The sequence below is a fragment of the Falco rusticolus genome, chromosome 11, assembly GCF_015220075.1.
Source record: "Falco rusticolus isolate bFalRus1 chromosome 11, bFalRus1.pri, whole genome shotgun sequence".
NCBI classification, from domain to species: domain Eukaryota; kingdom Metazoa; phylum Chordata; class Aves; order Falconiformes; family Falconidae; genus Falco; species Falco rusticolus.
The window spans coordinates 10,844,817-10,869,340 of record NC_051197.1 but is presented as its reverse complement, the minus strand read 5'-3'; the positions used below and the strand labels follow the sequence as shown (position 1 = coordinate 10,869,340).

Sequence of the window (24,524 nt, the reverse complement as noted above, 5' to 3'; positions counted from 1 at the left end):
TAACGTACTTTGTTTTCTCCTCTAGCCCCGGTCGCTCCCCAATTTCCTTTGACAGTGAAATAATAATGATGAATCATGTGTACAAAGAAAGGTTTCCAAAGGTAAAGAATCACTTTTTAAATAATGCATTCAATGAACTTGTGACCAAGCTCAGAATTAATTTGTAGTGCTCATTTTAAGAACTGGGCTCCTTCTCCGTCTCATTTCCAAGCAGTGCAGTTTGCTGAGAGTTTGAAGCTGCCTTCTCTGCTCCATATGTTAATTCTGTAGTAGAGGAAATAGATTGTATAGAGAGATTCAGATGGAAGAGTGTGAAAAGCTTTGTGTATTTGTGTATGCATTTCATATTTACTAAATTTCTCATGTCTGTTATTGGCATGACAGATGCTCACAAAAGTGAGGAGAAGGGCCATGTTTTGGCTCTCCAGGTATCTTGAACTAATCCATGTCTGTCTTTAAATTCTGAATCAAATCAAGGCTGGAAGAGGGATGTTTTGCTTATTTTCATATATACTTAAAAAAGCTATTTTAAAGAGTAGTTTCAAAATAAGTTAATTAACATTTTCTCAGTATTCCCTGTATAACTGCATTAAATGTGCTTCATACTGATCCAAACGTCTTTGGTTTTGGTAGGCTTTCCATTTACATATTTGAAATGCAAAGTTTTCTTTTAAAGTAATTCCAAATTATACTGGAGGTTTTGGCAAAAACCAAGTTTGACACTGGGCCTTTTGGTACCAGAGAAAGAACAAAGATAGGTTTGGATTTCTAGAAAAGTCAATCTGAATTCAGTTACACTGAAACGTGCTGAAATGATCTGCAGTGAAAATAAGTGTTTCTTTATTAAAAGCTGAATATTGAAATCTGTGGAATCAAGCTTTGAAAGTTAACACTGAAGTGAGCGTAGAAGATTGTGTATCCCAGAGCTGTTGATACGGCCATTCCTTTCTGTTCTACCAGTAGCAAAAATAGATGTTACTCTAGAGACAGGGTGTCAGGGCTTACAGTGATAGAAACGTCTGTGCTTGGGGCAGTGATTTTCAGCTTCCATGGTCTTGCCTAAAAGTTCTGAAAACTGCCTCGTATCTTACATCCTTACTCTGGAGACCCAGGGAGGCATACAGCCTCAGGACCAAGATATTTTTATGGTCATTTGCATTTTCAGAAACTGTGTTCTGATTAATTTTTGTTGTTTGTTCGTGTGAACATAACTTTTGCCTATGGTATGCTATTTTTATTCTCAGCAAAATGCGATTGTATTTTGGAATATTTTTTAAGCCTCGTGCATTTTGGAGTTGCAAAAATGTTACTTTAGCACCTTACTTGTTTATGTTTTAAGTTCTGGGATAATAAAATTTAAGAGTAATTTCTCTTTATTTTGTACTCTTAGGCCACGGCACAGATGGAAGAACGGCTGGCTGAGTTTATTGCCTCTAATGCTCCAGAAAACGTGCTGCAATTAGCAGATGGGGTCCTAAGTTTCATTCATCATCAAGTTATTGAACTGGCCAGAGATTGCCTAGATAAATCACGTGAAGGTCTTATTACTTCTCGGTACTTTTATGAGCTACAGGAAAACTTGGAGAAACTTCTCCAGGATGTAAGTGCTCTCTGCAAAGTAGAATATATTCTTTTGTTTGAAACTCTGAACAATAAAGCCAGAGCTTTGATTTTCAGAGAGACAATGTGGGTTCCAGGGGAAGGGCAGTGGGTGGGGGTGTTGAGATCTGAGTTGTTTGTCTGATGTTGATCTACCGCAGGTGGATTTGAGCAAATCACTTCACCTGTGTACTTTGTTTGTACAAAAGTTAAATATGCATATGAGTAAGTCAAAGGCAGCCTTTACCATTTATGAAAATTGGGTTCATCCAGATGAGGGAAATTACTGAACTTTTCTTTCATGTACTTCAAGACTCTGAATGACTTATTAATTACAATAGTGCCTTGAAGGAGTGAAAACAGCATAGTTTGTAGTGTTGCTATAAATTTTTCATAAAAGATTTTCTTGAGCTGAACTTAATCCAGTTGTGGGGTTTTTAGTACTTCAGTGTGTTTTGTGGTGTTCAAAGCATATGAAAATACACAAGGGGGCACAATTTTAATGCATGCTTAGTATACTTCAGCTGCTCATTAAAAATTGCTCTTTTCCTTTAAGATGAAAATAATATTAAATTAAAAGCATCTCTTAGAATTTATGCTATAGCTGTTATGAGGAGTCAGTACTATTACCAGCTGCTGGGTCCGGATGTTTGTTTGGGAACGTCTTCCTAATCCTTCACTTTGATTTAAGAAGCTAGCAAGCTGAAAATACAGGATTTATGAAGATCTCAATCTCCAATTATAAGTGTCACAGAGACACCTAGAAACAGAACACCTGAAACAATTTATTATCTTTGGTGATTTTTAATCTATTTAGTGTTTGTATGTCTATTATTACTATTATTATTATTATTAGTTTGTATGTCACTGGTCAGTTTGCCAACCCACTGGCGTGGATTGCACTAGTTTGTGCCCCTTTGCCACTCTTTCCAGACATTAGAAAATGACAAATGAATAAAAATACTCTATTAATATACAATTACTGTATTGAAAAGCTTTGTGAAAACTGCAGAATCTTCCCTTGTATCAGCTAAAATCTTTGGCTACCCCGTTTCTTTGACTGTGGCTGTAATTTCCCTCGTATTTATTATGCATGAAAGAAAAATGACTCGTGTTTGGTTTTGTGGTGTTCTGCCTGGATAGGGAATATGATTTTGACAGATCAAGAGAGGCAGGGAATATCTTTTGAGGGCCTATATGATTGTCTGCCTATGGGATAGCAGTAACCACTGTGGATGCATTTAATAGTAAAAAATGCCTTTCCAGGTGAAAGTGGTGTTCTTTGAATACCATGCAAGAGTTTGATTATCGATGCTGCCATCCAGGGCTGGAGAAACTGCATCTAGTCAAAGAAATTGTTCAGTATTCCTAGTCTTTAGAAGAGAGGAATATCTTTCTGAAGTTTGAAGGTGGCAGTGTAGCCTCCCTGGGCGGGATGAGCATCACCCAGCCGTCAGTGCGGGGCGGAGTGGGGCTGGCAGAGGCACAGGTGCCCACCCTGGGGCTGGCCCTCAGCAGCAGGGGTGCAGGGATTCCTGCAGCCAGGGGAGCACCTGTTAGATGCTCCACTGTGTATCTCCAGAGGCTGGAAGCAGGGCATTTGTATGTCAGCTATGATGTAAGGGGTCAGGCCTCTTTGGGTGATGGTTTTGAAGTTGGAAAGATTTTTCTAAAAGTGAGTGTGTGTGCTCGGCAAAATAACTTACATTTCAAGGGGCTCAAGGAGGCTACAGTGCATTTTACTGCTGCTGGTAGCAGATGCTTTGGGCTTGCAATACGCCGGCTCCCAGACCTTCCTCCTGTGTGTGTGGACAATGATTTCTCATACCATAAGGAATTTAGAGAGCAATACTTTGGGTCTGGTCACTTCCAGTCTGCACTTTCAGGCCTGTCTTCTGGCCTGAAGGGGTTAATCAGCATCTCAGAGTAGTCGTGGGTCAGATAAACCTGCTTTTTCCTTTCCTCTCCCCCCCCTCGGAACAAATCATCAAAACACACTTCTTAAATGTCCTTTTCCACTTGATCCTACATGCATTATACTGCTGCTCCTAAGCACAGGGAAAGATGACATTGAACTGTTATTCGAGAAGATGCAGTGGTCATCTCTGGGCTTGTTAAGGAATTGACATTCAGGGCTTGCTTTGACCTCTTCCTCCTTAGCATCTTCTGCAGAGCAGGGGTGAGAGAAGGGTCAGCTCTGAAGTTTGATTTACTTTAGGCAGTAAGGTGGGCTAGAGACGATTAACATGAAAGCTTAGAGAAACAAGGGAGGCAGAACAAGCTGGGACCAAAGAGGACAAAGAAATTAAAGACGGCGGAGGAATGCCAAAGACTTCATTCCACATCTTTCTCATTTGTTTTTTCTGTCCTATCATACTTCCTTGGCTTTTCTTTTAATATTTAAAAGCTGCTTGTTTTCCCCTGCTTGCCAGTCTGTGCTTTGCCCTTCCGACTGCATTTTAGAAAGAAATAATTGGAATATTTCAGTCTAAACATATAGAAATTGGTGATAATATTTTTTTTGGAGGACTCTCCTGAAACACAAGGTGGAGACAAGTTTAGATTATTCCAAATTTCGGAGCAGGTCTTTACCTTTGCTTGGCTTGTAAGGTATCACACAGAGTTACACACAGTGTAAATAATACCAACTGGAAGGTCATCAAAAAAAGCTCTTCCATTTGGGCAGTTGTATGCTATGGTGTGTTTTTATAACATAAGGAAAGATTGGGAAGATGATTTATTGGTGAATAAGGAGCTCAGCAGCTGGCAGGACTACCCACAGATTTTCGAACAGTTTTACTGTGAAAGAATGGATTATTTTGATTTTTTTTTAAAGGTGTTGATTCTGACATGTGGTAACCAACTAAACTCGCACAGTATTTCAAACCATAGAAAGGAGACTCGATTTAATATGTTGCAGCTTGTATCTACTTTATACTGTAAAAATACAGCTGTAAAACAGAGTAATTGGGTATTTAAATAATGAGCTGTTTAAATAGACCAAACGAGAAAGCTTTTAAAAGTTTTTTAGATCCTGGCTTTTCTAATAAAATGCCAACAAATCTTGTTAGTTACGGCAAATGAGATCTTTTCCCTTGTTTGGAGCGTGAAATATTGTCTTTTAGCCAGAAAAACCTATTGCTTATTGCGTCATTGAAATTATCCTGAAGTAAAAATGAATTTAAGAGATTTTCTGTATTTTGGAAAACATGAACTTGAATGTTACACTTACAAAGTAAGAATATTGAAAAATAAGATAAAGCACTTACGCAAAAGAGTATTTGACATTCTAGTGGAAGTTGTCCCTGCCCATGGCAAGAGGGTTGGAACTAGATGATCTTTAAAGGTCCTTTCCAGCCCAAACCATTCTGTGATTCTCTGACATTCAGTTCTTTAGCTGTTACCATGGGGTGGGCTCAGGGGATAGGGTAGGACCTCAGGTCACTGGGAGAAAAGGGTTAGTCAGTTTTCACTTGGCTGAATTGACAAGGTAAAACCAGCCAAAAGAAGTTTAATGGCTTTTGCGTGGGTGTAGCCAGTTGGCGAGGAAGGTGAAGGATTACAGGTGTTCCTGTGCATGGAACAAAAGAAACAGAGGAGGGTGTTTGTGTTACACTGCGGTGACTGATGCTGCACATTGGCAAATGGATATTCTGATCGGGATTGCTTTCTTAATATGAGCCTGAGCGTAAATTTATTGGTTCTTGGCACTGCAGGTCTATTGTTTTGGTTTCCATCAGTATATTAGCTCAATTACAGCGTTGTGACTTGCATATCCCAGTTATTGGTCCTGCCGAACCCCAGGGGAGGACAGTGATTTTAATTTCATGCCCCAGTAACTACAGTTAGTGACGGATGGGTCTTTCAGATAAGGGAATCGGTTTGTAAATTACCCGTTGCTACCTCCTGTACACGTGTCACTGGCAATGTGTGTAGGAATGGCATCAGCCTCTACTCACGACCCCTACAGCTTCTCCCTCCTCCCCTTGGGAGGCGGAGGGGGGGAAACCCTGAGATGCCACCAGCAACCTTCAGACCACCCTGCCGTCATTGGGAACTGCGGATTAGATGGCACGCCTTGTACCACGGCACATGGAAGCAGCAGGCAGCGCCTGGCTATATAACCCTCTGGTTCCCAGAGACTGTCCTCGGGACAGATTCTAAACAAGACATCTGTAGGGATGTCCGGGATGTCCTGCATGAGAAGGAAACAAGAAGAGGCAGTTTTATTGAGGATCTTGGAAGAGCAGCGCTGTGCAGAGATGATGGCTGAGTGGCTGTTACAAGTTGTGTTTGATTTTTGTAATCCTCTTTTCTTCCTTTTTCTTTTCTGTGTCCTTTGGCAGTCATGGTCTAGCTTTTTCTTTTCAAAACAGACGCCTGATTAAATTAGTTGCGTTTTTAAATGATTTTGCCTAAGTTGTCATAGATAAGAAAAGGAGAAAGCAAAAGGACTTGATTTTAAAAAAAGTTTGCTTTAACAGTATAAATGGATGCAAAATGATGAATTACATGTATTATATTGTATTTTTTACATAATATAACTTATGTAGGAGGGAAAAGGACTTTCCAATTGCATGGCTCATGTATCAAATAATACAAAGTTGTTGATGTTTTATTTATTCATTTCAACACAGCTAGCCCCTGGTGATCAGGAATGGCTTTTCAAATATGAAAGCCTTCGGTTTTTTTCTAGAATTCATATTTTAACTTACAAGTTTGCATAATGCATTAGGGGACACAGAGTGAATACTAATCATGTTAATTTGATTATTTTCTGGTTTATAATTGGAAAATACCTTATAGTTAGAAAGAAGAAAATCACAACTTATGTCAGTGCTTCCAAAATAATCTTTTTAAGGGTCTGTAGCTGGGAAGTATCTTTGATACTGCTTTTAGATGATGAACTAGCAGGTGCATTGTTTTCTTCAAGGTTAAAATTCAAGCCCTAGCTTATCAGTGCTGAAGTAGACGATCAACATTTCTTATTCTGACCTGTATCAAAATGAGAAGTAATGAACATTCTAATATTTTTTTTTGGTTTGGTAACAAAATATCAGGGATATATTGTTTAAAATGCTGCCTGTATGTTTCTAGCTTTGAATGTCTGCTTCCCTGTGTTTTGATTGTTCTTTTAGGTGATCACCAGTGTGATTTGACTTCTCACCCATATATGTCGTCGTCTTAGCTGGTGATAATGAACAATGCTAAATGAACATCGTAGTTTATTGTTGTTTGCATCCTTGTTGATAAAACAGCAGTCCTATAAGCAACTGGCTCATGGACAGCATAAGCTCATTGCTTAAGTTCTGGACTTTTTATTTGTGGCTATGCTAACGCCTCATTTTTAGACCTTGGGGAAAAAATAGCTATACTTTGTTTCAGAGTTTCTACATGTCATTGGAGCCATCTTTTTATCACCCTGCAATGAAATACTATTTTATTTGTGCTTCAGGACTCATAATGTAACCATTGTGTGCTTGAGCAAGAGTGACTGGTGTGTGGGTGTGTGTTCAAATTTGTCTTTGGGTTGGTTTGTTGAGGTTTTTTTAAAATTATTGCTTTAGTGTGTTTATTGTTATAAAAACGCCGCCTCACACATACGCATACCTTGAAACTAAGCCTTGAATTTATACTGAAATCTGGTAAAGGGAGTGGACAAGAAGAAAAAGAAATTCTGTGAATTAGGTTTCTGTATGCTCTTTGCTTTGCTTGTCTGCTTGGTCCTACATGGCATACAATACAATGCTGTAGTTGTTCAGCAGGATTTATAAAATTAAATAAAGATAAACTAAAGTTTAGTCTTTTTTGATGATGAACAGAAGTAGTTCTAATTCTAGCTGAAAGTCTAGAAATATGTGTGGCTGTTGGTAGTTACCTAGACATCAGTATCATGTGGAAGGTAAAACTGAAAAGATCAGTAATCCTTTTTTCATTTTTAAAATAAAATAAAAACACATCATGTCTAATATAACTGAGAGGTGATATAATGCAAATAGAGACTCTGAAATATCTCTTGCATGATAAAAGGAGTCAGTTGTAATGGAAAAGCTCTATGTAACTTGGCATCCTTGAATGAGCTGAGATCATTGCCTGCCCTGACGCAGTCATGCCTTTGCTGCTGAGTTATGGTTACTGAGCTGGTGATTGCTCTGCATTCAGCATCTGACATGTAAAAATGAAGAGGTCACTGCTAGGACCATAATGTGGTGTTCTCCTCTCCACAGGCCCACGAGCGATCCGAGAGCTCCGAGGTTGCCTTCGTTACCCAGCTTGTGAAGAAGCTGATGATTATCATTGCACGACCAGCTCGGCTGCTTGAATGCCTGGTAGGTTTGGTCTTTGGGAGAGTGTGTGTATGATCTAAAGAGTCTGGAGTGTGTTTGAGGAGATAAGGAACACAAAGCCTTCAAGAGAATGCTTTAAATTCTCATTAAGACATTGATGAAAAATAGAACAATATTTAAAAATTCAGTCTTTTGGTTTAATATTGAAGTATCTTTCCAATGGACTGTCAGCTGCAACAGCAGCTGAATTATATTCTAGTATAAAGTTTATGGCTGAGGGGCCAGGTGTAGCTGTTGAAAACATTTCATGCTAATTGATGCCACCGATTTTCCTCATGTTGTTAGTAGCTACAGAAGAGAGCCCATAAACGTATGGTGTGCGTACGGTACCTGGAGAGCCACGCTAAGAAAGAGCTGTCACTAAGGAGGAAGTTCCCTTCCATTTATAAATGGTGTCTGGGCTCTTGGACTCAAACTCTGACCATAGATCCAGCAATTGCGGAGAAACCTGGTGTCAGGTTTTCCACTGTGGACGCACAGAGGGATAGGCCAGTGAGAGATCCAAGCAGATTTGGAAGCCTGCATTTGAAATCCTATTTGATGCTATTGGAAGACATGGAAAAGCAAGTCTCATTACTTTTTCAACAACTTACCCTGACTAATAATAGTGTATTTTTTTTTATTTAATTCTAGAAAATGGTGAAAAGTGTTTAGGCCATCCCAATGATATTGGTCCCTGTGTCCTGAAGTCATGCAACTCCAAAAATATTTTGTATTTACAGTGGAGAAGGAGTCTGCATTCACCGTTGTCATTTATACTTGCATATGCTCTGCTAGTAAGACACCATCTAGAAAAACTTGAAACCTCAGTAATTTGTAACTTCTGTGAATTCACTTCTATACCTGCAAGCAGTTCCAAACTCAAACCAGCATTTGGCTGCAGATCAGTAGGTCTCCAGGTTCCTCCGCTGTCTTCTGCACCTGATGTTCTGCAAAGTGAGTGGGAGCAGGTGGAGGCAGTAAAGTAATTGAGATGACTAATGAACTCCAAAGCATGTAGTGACAACCTTGACAATGAAGTGGCTAGCCTTCAAAGTATAAAAATAATACTGGGATCTGTATATTTAAAGATATATATCTGTATAAATCTGTCTTCCCTGTTTTTTTAACCTGTATTGCCTTTCTAACTTTTTTTCCCAAATATATTTTATTCTACTGACATGAAGAGTCAAATATTAATGTTCCTTTTATCCCATAAAAGAAAAAGAAATATAGTAATGGGTAGTAAACAATTTAAATAGCTTTAAAACTACATTTTCTTTTTATTTTTTAACATATTTTTTTGTAATTTACCTTTAGCTTCAACTCTTTGTGAATTTATAAACAGTTTTTCTAATATTTTAATATGAAGGTTAATTTTAGTAACACAGCTCATTGTTGTTTCTTCCTTGTAAATGAAATAACTGGCCATATAGGCAGTAGTTTTGATGGTTGTGATTGTTTTAATAGGGGTGAAGGCATTTAAGTATTTTAAACTTCAGGTATTTGGCTTCAGTCTTTGTATTTACCTGTTGGACTGTGAAAAGTGTATTTACGGACTGAGTCTCTGGGGCTTCAAGAAAATAATAAAGTTTTGTGCATCAGTGAAACCATCTTTGGCAAAAAAGTATGTAATTCATTCTTTTTTCAATTTTTTCTTCTATAGCACCTGTGTCCCCTTAGAAGGGATCATTCTTCTGTATTCAAATGATTAAATAAACCTACTCAAAAGAACACAGAACTAGAATTTATTTAATTTCTTAATTTTTTGTATGTTTGAATTTTTTGTCATCAGATTATATTTTTTTTCCCTGTGCTTTACTCTCCAACGAATGACCTCCCATTATATCTTGAAGAATCCTTCCTTGACTCGACCTTTCCTTTCACCCCACTGTCTGTATTACACTGCAGTCTGTTGACCATCTTTCTCCTGTGGCCCTCTCTGGTCTGGCTCCTGCTCTCTGCCAGTTCTGAGACAGCTGATTGATCCTTTTCCAGAGGAGTTAGGAAGGAACTTTGTTTCTTGCATTGCTGCTGTCTTTGGTGACAGGCAGCATGTATCCAAGCAGCATTGCTTAGAGCAATCAAGAACAAGTGTGTCTTTTCTCTGTTTCTCTAACTATTCGAGTATCTTTACGTCATCCCAACCTCCCGTTTCTTTTTCGTGTTTGCAGTTCTGTGCTCTCTTTTCTCTTGTGCTGCTGACCACACTCACATCAGTTCCTTCCTGATGCCCTCACAACTGTATGCTGTAACTCTTCCCCTTTTATCCTCCCATTTCACTAGAAAATTTTTGAAGGGTCTTGGCAAAGCAGCTCATTGCTGCTCAACAATGAGGTTTGTAGGGGAGAGTTAACTTTAACTAGTGAACTTGCTTCTAAGCAGAGTGCTCCTGCTGCCAAAAGTTTGTCTTTTATTTCCAACTGTATCTGTTGGTCTAGTAAGAGAGTCACACCTTCTTATAGCCTTTTCTTGCCTTAGAGGTCACATACACCAAGACTGAGTTGGTAAGATGAGTCTGTACTGTATAGTACAAAAAATACTGCAGCAGTATTTCTTATATAGAAGGTGAAATCTTTGCTGATAAAATAGCAGTTGCTGTTTTCTTAATAATTTTATTAGCAATTGTGAAGGTTGGGACAGTTACAGAATTGTTTGTGGGAGTATGGTTTGATCAGCACTGACATTTGAAAGCAGGAGAGGTTTATACTGGCTTAACTCACCTGTCAGACAGAGGTGGCAGAAGGCGCCTCCATCTCATCGCAGACCTTTCCCTGGCACGTTTCAATGTGACGAAACTGGGAAGTGTGTCCACACTGATGCTTTGATTATCATGACCGTATTATCTGATAGTCCAGTTTTGGTGCATAAAAGGTTCCTACAGTCCTTATCCTGTTTCGATTTGCAGATCTAAGCCAGTGGACATCCAGCAGGCCGTAAACATCTGTTGTTTTTGCAGAGCAGAGTGGAATACATTGACTTGCTTGTTGTAACTGCCAATGTTTTGCATCACTGCTGAGGCCAGAATTAACTTTGGATGTTTCTGAGGAATCTCCTACATGGGGGAGAAACCTTTTGTAATTCTAAAGCTGAATCGTTTGCCTCTCTGTCTGTCTCACACCACCTTGCTGCAGGAGTTTGATCCTGAAGAGTTCTACCATTTGTTAGAAGCTGCAGAAGGCCATGCCAAGGAAGGGCAAGGAATTAAATGTGACATTCCTCGTTATATTATCAGCCAGCTGGGACTCACCAGGGATCCCCTGGAGGGTGAGAACTCTTGTTTTGTACTCTCCAGACTGCTGAAAGGATAACCAGATCCCCTGGTCACTACATAGCTCAAGGAAGCTTTTATTGTATTGGTTTAATTTCTAGGCCACGTTTCCTTATTTTTCTGTTTGTTGTCACATTCTAGACTGTCCTTTCCAGCCCCACGTCTCAAAGGACTGTTGGTGGGGTAAGAATTGCACGTCAACAATGACAGTTCTTTACTTACGATGTTATTAATGTCTCCCTGTATTATAGCTGAAACGATGTTAGAAAATGGCTTTATGATTTAATTGTTTTCTCTGTGCTGTTGGACAGTAAAAGTAAATTTACCCATTATTCTTCTGATCTGCCTGCCTGCTGGTGGCCTGGTTGGAAAGTATCCTGTCATCCCACATTATTGTCCTCTCTGAGGAAAAGTGTATTTGTTGTGATTTTCCATGAGAAACCACGAGTAGTATAAATTTTTAGGTGGAGATGGGATTGTATTTTTACATCTTGCATAGCAGTGAAACCAGAGTAATGCTTTAGAAGACAGTAACAGCCTTTCTGCTAGGTGCCAGAATTGCATATGGTAAATTGAGTATGCTGTAAACGTGCAGAGGGCCAGAAGATGCTAACTTTGGAATTTGTGAGTTAATATTTCTGCCTGGTGCTTTGCTAGCTGAATCTCTTCTCCTATGACAAGTTCTACAAGCATGCATGGCTTGCTCAGCAACAATAAAAAGTGTGACAGAGACTGGAGGTTACTGCGGAATATTTCAGTGATTGAACCGTACTTTTTGTTTTCTCAGGAGAGCATAATTTTAGCATAAATTAGTAGTCTGGATAGGACTAGTTTAACTTCTGTGGTGTTTACTGAAATGACAGTGACAGGTTGACTTCAAGTGAAGAGCTCTTCAGGAAAATTTCTACCAAAGATTGCTAAATGCAATTTAATAGCATTTGTTGAAATCTGACATTAAAGGAAAATTTCCTTTGATCCCTGTCATGGGAGAGAACCTTTCCATCACTAATTCCCCTTACTAAAGTCAAATTTTCTTTAGAAATGTGTGGAGATGTCAAGATGCCTTATTTCCTTTCTGTAAGGAGGGCACCCAGAAATGTCAATGATGTCTATTTAGAGACTAGTAGTTAATGTAGGATTTTGGTTTGCAAAGTTTGTAGCATCTCCTAAGACAGCTGAGTAGCCTAAACTAGCTGACTTCCTCCGAGTTTGCTGCTGCTCAGCAGTTTGCAGAATCAGACACATTTGATGGAGGGAGGTGGTTTGGAATGTAATGCTTTTTTTTTTTTTTTCCTCTTCTGGAGTACAGAGATGCCGCCAGGCTATATGCAGACATATATGCATGGAATAGGTTTTAATATTAACTAGACAGCAGTTTCCCCAAACATGCATTTATTGCTTTTACTGATTATAGAAATATCCAGAATAAGTCAGGCTGAAATTAGAACAATTAATTATATCCTTGGTTTATATAAAATACTGCCTACAGCTTGCAATACGTTAAAGGTTATCACTGTATAATTGGGGTGACTTCTTATGGAAGGGAAAAATGTCCTTCCACATCCACCTCTTACACTCCTGTTTGTCTTGTATAAACAAAGAGAATAGTGTTTGATTGAGATCATTAGGAGTAATCTTTCCTCTTTCTTTTCAGAAATGGCCCAGCTGAATAGCTATGACAGCCCAGACACTCCTGAGACAGATGATTCAGTCGAGGTAAAGCAGTAATACACTCACTGTCTACTGCTTTTTTCCTCTGGAAAGAGGTAGTCTACAGTAAAGTATTAATTATAATGCAGAGTGATTTCAATTAAAAAAAGAAAAAAGTGCTGACATTTAAAAGCAGTGTTAAGTATACACTCTTAAAAATGTGGAAATCTCTATACTGGGGTGGTGAAATGCTTAAAAGCTGCAAACAGGCATTATCAAGTTTTGTGGATTTTTTTTTTTTTTTTTAGAGTTGCAAACAAAAATCATCTGGAGAAATTATTTATATCTGCATTTGTAAAACGTGATGTGTATGGAAGAGAGTTTACTTTAGTAACAGACCACTGGAAAAATTAATTACGTAACTTGCTAGGTTTCAAAGATCCTTAGTTGTTTAATTTATTGAGTTTTTTTAAAATGTAATGTTGAGGAAAGGCCTGACTCTTACAGTCCACTGGCTTTCTGTGCTAATATTTGTGGAGGGAATCTGCAAGAGTTGTACGTCCTAGACAGTTATTCTAAAGCTGAGGACTCCAGAGTCTAGAAACAGATTGATTTGGGATAAATGCTGCTTAAAAAAGATAAGGACAAAAGACTGAAGTACAGCATTAAGTCATTCCAGGTCCTGATTTCCATTTTCTTGTCATCTTTCCCCAGAGTCGTGGGGCCTCTGTCCAGTCAAAGAAAACTCCATCTGAAGAAGAGTTTGAAACTATTAAACTGATCAGTAATGGTGCTTATGGGTAAGGCTTTTAGACTTTGATTTAGAAGAAAATATGTTATTGTCCTACCTAGCAAGGGACTATAGCAAAGTTTGGTGAATGACTGGGTTTTGTTGGGTCCAAAGCATAACTGAATTTTGCTTGGGTCTTACAGAGGTTCCACACTTACGATTCTTCTGCATTCTTCTGGGAGATGCCATTTCTTGCATGTTCTTGGGGTCTCTTAGGCAATAGCCCCTGTACCTGGACATAGTTCTTGGTACTTACATTGCACTGAACTGACACACAGCTTCTAGCTCGGAGACCTTTTGTAAAAATTGGTTGTCTTACATTAAAGCTTTCAGAATAGGTTATTCCTAATCCTTCTGTGGTGCAAGTTTTCTGAAGCCCTTCCTATCTGTGACCTCAAGCCTGTTTTTCCAGTAACTGTTTCTGCACCATTTCTTTATGGTAGGTAGGTAAAATGTAGACACTTGAGTACCTTAGCTTGAGATGACTAAAACATTTCCCCTGAACATTGTCCCTGGGGAAAATATTGTCACTTACTTTGTTGGAGATTTCCTAAGTAAAAAAAAATGCAGTTCCGTGAGTCCAAGAAAATTACTTTGCACATATTTCCTTATTGCTTATCAAAGCAGTCTGTGTTTCCTTCCATGCTGTCTGGTTAATTCCTGTGATTTGCATTTGTTTAAAGGCTCAGTGAGTGAGTAGTTGCACATATTATTGATGATTCATTAAAACTGCAAAAATACTGAGAGAGAAGCTGTTTATGCTTTTCTATTCTTCCATGTATTCAGATTAAATATGTAACATGTGGCTGTTTGCAAGCACTTGAAATACTAAAAGAAATGCTAAAATTACATTGGGGCAAATCCACTGTGAGAAGTAATACAGTAAAAATACTATTGGATTTTATTATCTACTGAAGAATTTGGAATTAAGTCAGTCAGTTAAATTTTTAACCATTCGTACAAACCTATCCAGAAATTTAAAGATGATTCTTGACTCTTTGCAGTTCATAAATCCTTACCAGTGAAGTCATTTAGGCTATAACTGAAAAGTAGTGATATTTAGTAGGTCATAACAGCAAAACTTGAGCATGTGCTTGAGTGTTTTGTTGAAGTGGGTGCTTAGTTAACAGCAATTCATTTTTTAAAAAGTTGTATGTGGAACAAATGTAAGCATATTTTTTGTTCAGTGAAGACACAATAGGGCATACCATATTATTAGACAAGAAGATTTTGTGTCTTTTCATTCCTATTTCTGCACAGGCCCCATGATTTAAATGAAACTTTGTAAAAAGGGGAGAGAGAGTAGTTTTGCTGTTACTCGTATCTGTCATTATCCGGGGTGTATTTTATAGTCAACTGCTGGTGGGACACAATACCTTCTTAAATGTAATATACTCCAGAGAAAAGGAAACAAGTACTGATTCAATAAGGCAGGCAAACCGGATGAAAATTTTATTTGCAAACTGTATTATTAATGCGCAGGAATCTAATGATCTGCAAGTGATAGAAATGTGAGAGATACTTTACTGAAGGAAATCCCTGGTGACAGTTTTGTGTCAAATTAATTTTATGGAGCTTGGAAATAAATTGTGGTGATTCCATATGTTTTGGACAGTTTTTTAAGTGAAATGGTGACTGTAGTGGTGAAAAATACGTGCCTATGCAATGACACTTAAGGAGGTTCATGACATTTGTGTCTGAAATATCTCTTTGTTAGTCACATCAGAAAAAATGCTGCTTAATTCAAGAAGGCAGAGTAGCTTTTGGAAGGGAGCGTCATGGGGTTCTTTCTTTTCTAGAGGAGCTTGGCACTGAGATGGGATTTTATGGAGTCACAGATAAGTCTGTCAGGCTCCATCCAAAACAGTTACCATCACTGTTTGAAAAAAACCCAACAAACCAAAAACAAAAACAAAACCCAAAAAAACCCCCAGTTTGAACAGAAAATGGAACTTTTCCTCTTGCTATGTGGTTTTCTAGAGCAGTGTATTTGGTGCGACACAAGACCACCCGTCAACGATTTGCCATGAAGAAGATCAACAAACAAAACCTAATTTTGAGAAACCAGATTCAGCAGGCTTTTGTGGAGAGAGACATCTTGACGTTTGCTGAGAACCCCTTTGTGGTCAGCATGTTCTGCTCCTTTGAGACCAAGCGCCACCTGTGCATGGTTATGGAGTATGTGGAAGGTATGGCTGTCGTTATCTACACCTGCAAAGGGACCTGAGAGAGGATGAATGTGTTGCGTATGCAGTGTGTCTCCTCATAAAGGATGACATTACCGACTGATTTACGTGTGCTTCGGGCGTAAGGCTGATGAGTGCACTGCTCTGAACACAATAAATGGGAAGACCATCTCATGTGTGCTAGTCCTTCACCGAAAGTGAGCTTGGTCAGCCCTGCTGTTGCAGGGGGGTGATGATGCCCTTTTAGAGGGGAGCGTGCGGACAGCTTGGGCTGAGCTGGGGAAATGAGTCATTCCAGCATCGGTTTAGCTTAAGGAGACGCCCTGTTTGTGAACCCATGTGACTGACACAACAGGATTACAGCGGAGCTGAGGAAATGTAAAGCCACATGTAGAAAACTGCAGGGGTCAGAGGTTAGCTTGAACTTTCCAGTCCTCACTGGAAAGAAATCCTCGTGCTCTTCTATAGGATGGCATGGCTAGAGCATGCTAACTGCAACTTGGCATTACAGTTAGAAAAAGACAGTTAAGAAACATCACTGAGCAACACAGTCTTTGTTCTTGAGCAGCCTTTTTAAAAATGCAGTGGTATTTTATGCTGGGATTTCTTTTTCTTTGTTTTGCTTATTCTTTGAAATATTATTTGGTTTTATTTTATCACTGTATCTTTATCTTGTTGTAAGCAATATATTTCCACTGATGGATCAATTTCTTACGCCTGTCTTGCTTGGCTGAACGTTTATGAGAAATAAGCTTATAGTTATTGTATCATTGTTCTTTCAGATAAATTAGTGGAATGAAAACAGATGTATTGGCATAAGAAATTTTACTATTAATTCCTATTTACAAGCAGAGATGAAGGTTGCATGAAATGTGTGGCCAGTTTTCCTTAGAAGCTTGAATCAGGGGCCCACAGACTTACCTTCATGCATACCGCTGTGTCCAAAGGCATGGCTGCCTCTCCATGTCTAGAGAGAGCCATTTCATAGTTGTAGAGGTGTTTACTTACTATTTTAAGAAGCTTGTGTATCGTAGTAGTATGTGTCTTAGTGATGGAAAGCAGAGAAATTTATAGAAAGGCCAAAAAGTAGTGATGGAAAGCAGAGAAATTTATAGAAAGGCCAAAAAGTCATGAATTGCCCTTTCTTAAAGGTGTGCTTACAGTTCAGAAACAGCATCCATACAGTTCTTGAGGAAACATGCCCAACATACATGGATCTTAATTTTCCTAAGATTTTAATATTTATTTGAAGCTCAAGGCAGAGTGTAGAGAGAGCTTTAGAATTCAGGCTAACAGGGTTGAGAGAGACAGCCTTTAGAAAACTTACTGTAGTCTAGTATTGTAGACCCATAGCTGTTCTTTCTTACTGGTATGTGCCATTTCACTGTGCCATATTTGCAACCTTTTTTCAAGGAGGTGATTGTGCTACGCTTCTCAAGAACATTGGTGCCCTACCTGTTGATATGGCGAGGATGTATTTTGCCGAGACTGTTCTGGCGTTGGAGTACCTACACAATTACGGGATTGTTCACCGTGACCTAAAACCTGATAAGTAAGTGTTTAGCTCTTCAGAAGCTGAGGGGAGAGACAGTTCTTCAGGGGCTTTCTCCATAGGCAAGAGTACATAGGGCTAGAGGCAGTAGGGCTCTTCAATGGGATCTGACGTGTAGGAGATTTTATGGAGTCTCTTGCTACTGTTGCAGAACCAGATAAACACTGAGAAAAGGTGGGAAGAATGTCTTCACATACTTTCTCAAAGCTGCTGCTACACTGATAACAAATTATGGCAGAAGGCGGTCTGATTTCTAGGTGCCTTGGCTGCTCTGTGCTGTTCAGTTGCATAGGAGGTTCCTTCCAGGTGATCGATGGGGACGTAACCCTGAGAACTTGCTTAGCGTTATCTTGTGGTGGTTTTTTTTTTTTCAGTTGCTTTTGGGAAAGAATTAATTGAATGTTGGATTATTTTGCTGCTTCTCTTTCTTCTAGTCTCCTGATAACTTCCATGGGTCACATTAAACTAACAGACTTTGGACTGTCTAAGATTGGGTTAATGAGCCTTACAACAAATCTTTACGAGGGACACATTGAGAAGGATACGAGGGAATTCCTGGACAAGCAGGTAAGCTGAGAGATTTTGTCTGTTGAGGTGGGATTGGATGCAGGTTTCTGGCTCGGGGTAGAATTGGAATTTGTAGCACTCCCTCTGCCTCGATGGTGTGCTGCGCGTTGTAGAATGAGAGGAAGAGGTACAAGTCCATTCTCATATTTGTGCATAAATTGGTATTGTTTATTATTTCAACTTCTTGTTTTGGAGTGATGCACTTAATCTCTTCTTATTTGAGGATATTGAACGTGTGACCTATGCAGCAGTGCAGGTGTGAACAGAAGTTGGTCTGGGGGCATAACACAGATTTTGCTGGAAGGTTTTTCCACAGTCTCCCCCTTCTGGTGCTTAGAAAGTTCATGGCAAGTTCCTGTACATTCTTGTAATTTTGTCTGATGGCTTTAACATTGATTTTTATCCCCATGATATTTGCTAAGGGTCCCTTTTCTCTTTAGCCTTCATTTGCTAGGCTTAACCAGCTAAATTCTTCTAGATAACAAGATAGATTTTCCTTTGATGAATGAATAGCTCTTCCATGCACCTCTTTCAGCTTGAATTGATATTTCCTGAGCATAGTTGACAGGAATTATATTGTTCTGGATGCAGGCTCATCAGTGTCTTGTATAATGGGATTAAAAAATACTTCTCTCTTCTGAAAATACCTAGGATTGCAGCTGAATTTTCTTTTTTAGCTGTGCCAAGTGTTAACTCATAATCATCCTGTGGTATTGTCTTCTTTGCTTCTGAGTAATGATGCCTTTTCTAGCAGGAACTCTCTCTGGTCACTAGATCATGGTCTTGCACTTTGCAGTGTTTTATTTTTTGCAACTATTGTTATTGTTGCTGCTTCTAAGCCCAAGGCAACATAGATCTTCCAATGTGATTTCCTTAGCCCCTGTCTGTGCCAGCTGTACCTCCCAAGTTTAAATACTGAAGTGTGTAATCATGCTGTGCTGCTAATTCTGCATCTGTGAAACTAAATTCTGCTAGCACCGAGATGTGAGAGGTTTGTCAAAACTCAGTTGCTGATAGCTATAGCTGTGCCAGGAGACATCCATCAAGCAGACAGACCTATACACACACAATATGCATTTTTCCCATATGCTTTACTGTATGTGCAGCAAAGAACTACTTAGCTGGCGTGTCCACACTAGGAACATTTCATAGCATGTGATACAATTTCTGTGCAGGTAACGTGTTCCTCAAATATAAACTCTTCCTCCGTGGAAGTATTTGACAGCGTGAAGTGATTAGTGGCAAAACATTCATAACTTTCTTGTAAAGCTCTGAGGAAGAAAAGAAAAAAAAAAAAAAAAACCGGACAAAAATAAGATCTGATGTGAATTTGGCTTTCTTCTGTGTTCTTCTTGAGGTCTGTGGGACTCCGGAATACATTGCACCAGAAGTGATCCTGCGCCAGGGCTATGGGAAGCCCGTGGACTGGTGGGCCATGGGAGTGATTCTGTATGAGTTTCTAGTTGGCTGCGTTCCTTTCTTTGGGGACACACCTGAAGAGCTCTTTGGACAAGTAATCAGTGGTATGTTTCTGTTCTGGCTCTGAAGGGGTTTCAAGGTGAGCTGTGAAGTAAAACCTTGAAAATACTGAGGACCTGCAGTTTAGTCAGGAAGGACTAGGTATAAAACAATGGGGTTTAATTTTAAAATACGTATTATCTTTCTGTGTCGAAGTAACATTCTTCTGATTCCAGCTATGGAAAGTTGTTGAGTTGCAGAATGTCTTGCTAGATAGTTCCGTCATGCATAGTGTGGGAGTAGTGCAAATCCTTGTGGGATTGGGGAAAAATATTTGAGGATTTTTCTGTTCTGTCTTTTAACTTAAATGATGGAGGATATGAAAGGTGCAGCCGCCAACTGGTCTAATCCAGTCTGGGTTTGGTTATTGCTTCTGTAGGTGCAAGTGTCAGTCAATTAATAATTGTTTTATAAATGGAATAAGAAGGAAATTCTAAGCAAAACATGTTGAAGCTCTTGTACTCGGCACCGTCACATCTTGCGACTTTTTAAACTGATCTCCTGCTTGGAGTTGGACAAATGATTGCTTTGTGTTCTCTCAGTGAATATGCCAGTGAAAACATTTCCTATTGGGAATGCTTTCTGAAACAGTAATTTTTTAACACACTTGGCAAATGTCCTTTGTAAAAAGCAAATTTCAGCAAAGAATTAAATATGATGCATGAAATTGTTACCTGTGAATTGTTCTCTCTGTTCCAAGTATAACGAGCATGGAATGTGCGGGCACGAGATACAGCCACGGTATTGACAGTGTCATTGTTTATGGATTGTCACGGAAGTCCCATTTCATACTTTATTAATAGAGTTCTTAATGCTTTTTTTCTCCACAAGCGCTGCTTGGATTGACAGCAGCTTTAGCTGACGCTGAATTTTATGCATTTTGGAAAATGTCAATGCTTGAATTATATTAAGTATGCAAGCTGCTGAATTCAAGGTATTTACGATTCTGGGGCAGTACTGAACACTGCTTTTTACGGTATAGGAATGTGAATGGTTATTCAAATTAGTTGTGAAGTTGGTAGAAAATGTCAAGTCTCTTCTTTGTCCCCAGATGAAATTGCCTGGCCAGAAGGTGATGATGCACTGCCACCAGATGCCCAGGACCTCATTTCTAAGCTTCTCCGACAGAATCCTCTGGAAAGAATGGGAACAGGTAAGAGCCTTGTGCATAAGACAGTAGTAGCCAGAAGCAGGAAAAGAAGCTACTGTGCCAGTGATGCACACGCATCCATGTTGAAAAATACTCACCTAGAGCTGCAAAACCGTTTGTACTGGGTTCAGTGAATCTGGTGTGATGAAGCTCTGAGAATTAGTGTAGACTGTACATGAGTCACACAAGTATTACTGTCTTGTTTGGGAAACAAGAAAGGGGCACCATCGGCTTGGCATCATAACTTCTCAAATTTGTGCTGTTCCATTGAAGGCTTGAGGGTTGTGTCTCCATTTGAACAGTGTATAATCAGATTTCTTTAAAGTTCTATTTAACTAGGGGCTTAATCCCCTACATGGATGTGAACTCCTGGGTGTAACAAAATAAATGAAAACTTTCCCGTTCCTAGAGGCCTGTACTGTATAATTCTCCACATAGACAACGAAGTCTGATAATCTTTTTGGCAAAGTCATGTGCATATCTCAATCTTTTTGTATTATAATGTCAGATTCAAAGTTTTACAACCCAACACTTCTCATTTCCTGATAGCAAATAACTATAAACAGTTTCTAGCTACACTTGTTTTAAAATAATCTGTGCAGCACTGCAGCTTCACAGCACAGGTTGTCTGTTTCATTGATTTGATTAGTTTGATTTCATTTTGGATTTTCAACTGGAAACCACACTTTAAGGATAAAATAAAAACCTATATATATATACCAATTCCAAAAGGCACATGTATTCAGCAGGCTTAACTCATGTGCACCAAGGGTGATGAATAGATCATGAATTAATTATGATATCAGATGGTTTTCACATGTTCTTCTTTACTTCAAATCCGTGTACTTGAAAGATATTGCTGTCATGGGAAAGATGTAGTTTCTTGCCTTATAAAATGAGTTGATGGACTGATTTTTTTGATTTCTTATATAATGTAATGCTGAGACTGCTGTTCGACTTGGCATCTTGTAGTGCCACTGGCACTCAGCAAACCTTTTATCTCCTTTCCTCTGCTATTCTCTTTTATAAAAAGACAGTAGCATCTTTTATGAATATTAATTTAATTTGGAAAAAAATGCATATACTAGTAGACAGATAATCTTTAGGTTTTTCCTTCTGGGTACCCAAGCTTCTGAGGTTAATAACAAAAGATACTAATTCAGGAAGGTTCGTAAGCCCCTGCCTTGTTTGAAGCACATGAATGAGTTTATTCATGACAGTGGAGCCACTCACATGCTAAGTACCTTGCTGAATTTGTTCTCTTTATTCAGCTATGGACAAGGTGGTATTTAGAGTCTGGAAATTTTAAATTAAGATGTTAATTAGTTCTTAACTTGCAGCTTGCTGAGGAATGTAACAGCAGATGCTGTCTTCCAGCCAGTTTAGTCATGTGTTGTCATTAAACAGGAAGAGGAGGTGGGAAGGGGGAAATCTTGTTCAGATTTTATCCTGCATCACCACTTTGGTAAAAGGATAAATTGTTTCTCAAAATTTCTGGAAGATGTGTGACTTAAATGTGTTTGGGTAGATTCTGTTAGGCTCTTGATATTTTTAGGGTTTGTTTTTCTTGTTACGCAAATGCTGAAAGAAATACTCTGCGATAAAATATGCTTATTTCAGGTAGTGCCTTTGAAGTGAAACAGCATCGGTTCTTTAAAAATTTGGACTGGAATGGATTACTTCGGCAGAAAGCTGAATTCATCCCACAGTTGGAATCTGAGGATGACACAAGCTATTTTGACAGTAAGACTAAAGATTCAGCCTAAACGGCATCATATTTTTTGTGCGTATTTAATTTTTGAAATGGTTAGAGTTAAGTAATTGTTAGAAATCAAATAAAACACTTGATGGAAATGGCTTTAAAAAGTTTCTGTCGAAAGCCAAGTAAGGTTTCTTTGAAAGCAAATGAATTTTGAATGAAAAAACGTTGCTGCTGAAGTCAACTGGCCTTTCGTGCCTGTGGTCCTGCCAGCCGTGGCCCTGCAGTGAGAGGTGCTGTGGTTCTTAGGTCCGGTTCATTACAGGTCTTCCAAAGCATCTGGTAAATCCAACTTCCTTGAGTTTCTGAGCAATATTATCTTTCCCTAGTGACCATTCTCAGCCGATAAGTTTTTTTTATTAAAAAACAAACAAACAAACCCTAAACCTTGAAGACAAGTACGTAGGGAAAATTCTTTCGAGATTTAAAGTAATTTAAACTATTTTCACTGGAAGTGTATCACCTTATTTTAGTATTACTAACTCTAATGAGATATGAAGTGCCTGTCTGGTGTGTATAAATGTCTGGGAACTGCCGTGGTATCAGTGCTATGTAAGATTCCTGGTATTTCCAGATAAGCACCAGACAGCGTCAGTGCTCTTGGGAGAAAAGGAAGGAGTGTCATGTGAGGGATGGAGAGGTCTCTGTCCCCAGAGCCTCTGCTCCCTAGCTTTTCTCATTTGACTTGGGGAGCTGAGCAGGTAGAAGGGGCTTGTGCTGGTCAGGGGGGGTCTTTCTCTTCCTCCAGCTGCAGCACGGAATGATACTGGGCTATTTCAGTTCCCTGAGCTATGGAAGTTTCTGCCCTACCTCAATGGAATCTCTTCCATTCTTCTCCTAGGGCCACGGGACTTGCTGACTCTGTATGAAGCACATTTTTGCTCGGTTCCCATGCTTTGCTCACGGGGAAGGGAGGCAGAGAGCAGCCTGCCTCCAGCCCCTCGGCCGTGACGCAGCACAGCAATCTTGCTTACATATTGCCCTTCCAGTCTGGGGGCGAGGCTTTTAGGTTTGGGGTTGGATGGAGAGGTAGGGTGGAGAGAGAGAGGGACTGAGAAATCTCCATGTACTTGCTGCAGAGAGCAATTTCAGCCGAGCTGCGCAGAGCAGGCAGAGGTGTGTTTTGCATGTGTTGAGGTTTCCTTGGTACAACGTACATGTAGAAACTGAGGTGTGGTGTGTTCCCACCACTCATTGGACTTACTGGATGTTGAAAATTGAGCTCCGGTCACTCAGTTGGGTTAGTGATGGGGAGAGGTGCAGGACAGCAGCTGTGAGCAGGTTCTGGTGGGTAAAAGCATCACATTGTGTTCAGTGGTGCAAATCAATGCATCTGTCAAGTAGGAGTGATGGCAAACTCCCCAAGTGCCCAGGCATGCTCAGCAGGTTATCAGGGTAACTTTGATGTGAGTCCTTTATAAAGGCTGGAATTCTCAACGTCAGGAAATAGCTCACATAGACACTGATAAGAGTTGGCGTTACTGTTATAAACCCTAATGCAGAAAATTTTAGAATTTATAGAAGTAGCTTTCTGGCTGATACAGTGCAGCAAATTTGGCTCAGTATAGCTATCAGCTGTCTGTAGCCAAACTTATTAACGCCCACCCCACAAAATCCAGTGTGGCTGGCTTAGAAATCCAGTGCTGCAAATCTCAAGGCACAAAATCTCTTTGGAGGCAGTTTAAATTTTGCATTAAAAAATAGCTTTGTATATTGGCTGCTTGCCCATTTTCTTTCATAAAATCTAATCCTTTTTCTAGTAGGAGGGAGAAGAGGAAATATTTGAGGGGGGTAAATATTTTTATTTTTTAAAGAAGACTTGTATGTATGTATTTAGGACAGACTTCGTACAATCAAAAAACTGTTTATTGGAAATTGGGATAGTGAATTGTTTCCGTGTTTTTTTCCATATGATTTTTTGCTGTAGGGAAGAAATACCCCTACCACGAAGGATCTGCAGGATTAGACACTTGCTGAGTATCAGCTGCTTTTAGAATTTAATGTAGCTGATGATACAAGATAAATTCAGTAGCAAGGAAGTATTCTTCGCTGCTAATTGTACAAAATGAGCGAAACTGGCTGTAGGGTAAGGAAAATACCCTGCACAGTGTATGAAAACTCAAAGTTCTTTGTAAGTAGACAAGTAGGAATGCTTG

General features: G+C 39.3%; 1 protein-coding gene across 10 annotated transcripts in view; it reads left to right on the top strand.

Moving 5' to 3' along the window:
• Positions 1 to 24,524, top strand: part of MAST2 (microtubule associated serine/threonine kinase 2) — a 192,301-nt gene that overhangs the window by 150,761 nt on the left and 17,016 nt on the right. For all 10 annotated transcript variants that reach the window (XM_037404067.1, XM_037404070.1, XM_037404066.1 and 7 more), the window contains 12 exons: positions 26 to 101; positions 1,391 to 1,600; positions 7,827 to 7,928; positions 11,060 to 11,192; positions 12,851 to 12,912; positions 13,561 to 13,646; positions 15,617 to 15,825; positions 17,236 to 17,374; positions 17,809 to 17,941; positions 19,299 to 19,464; positions 20,511 to 20,612; positions 22,230 to 22,352. In XM_037404067.1, coding sequence (XP_037259964.1) covers positions 26 to 101; positions 1,391 to 1,600; positions 7,827 to 7,928; positions 11,060 to 11,192; positions 12,851 to 12,912; positions 13,561 to 13,646; positions 15,617 to 15,825; positions 17,236 to 17,374; positions 17,809 to 17,941; positions 19,299 to 19,464; positions 20,511 to 20,612; positions 22,230 to 22,352 — 1,541 coding nt within the window. The remainder of the gene's footprint in view (positions 1 to 25; positions 102 to 1,390; positions 1,601 to 7,826; positions 7,929 to 11,059; positions 11,193 to 12,850; positions 12,913 to 13,560; positions 13,647 to 15,616; positions 15,826 to 17,235; positions 17,375 to 17,808; positions 17,942 to 19,298; positions 19,465 to 20,510; positions 20,613 to 22,229; positions 22,353 to 24,524) is intronic.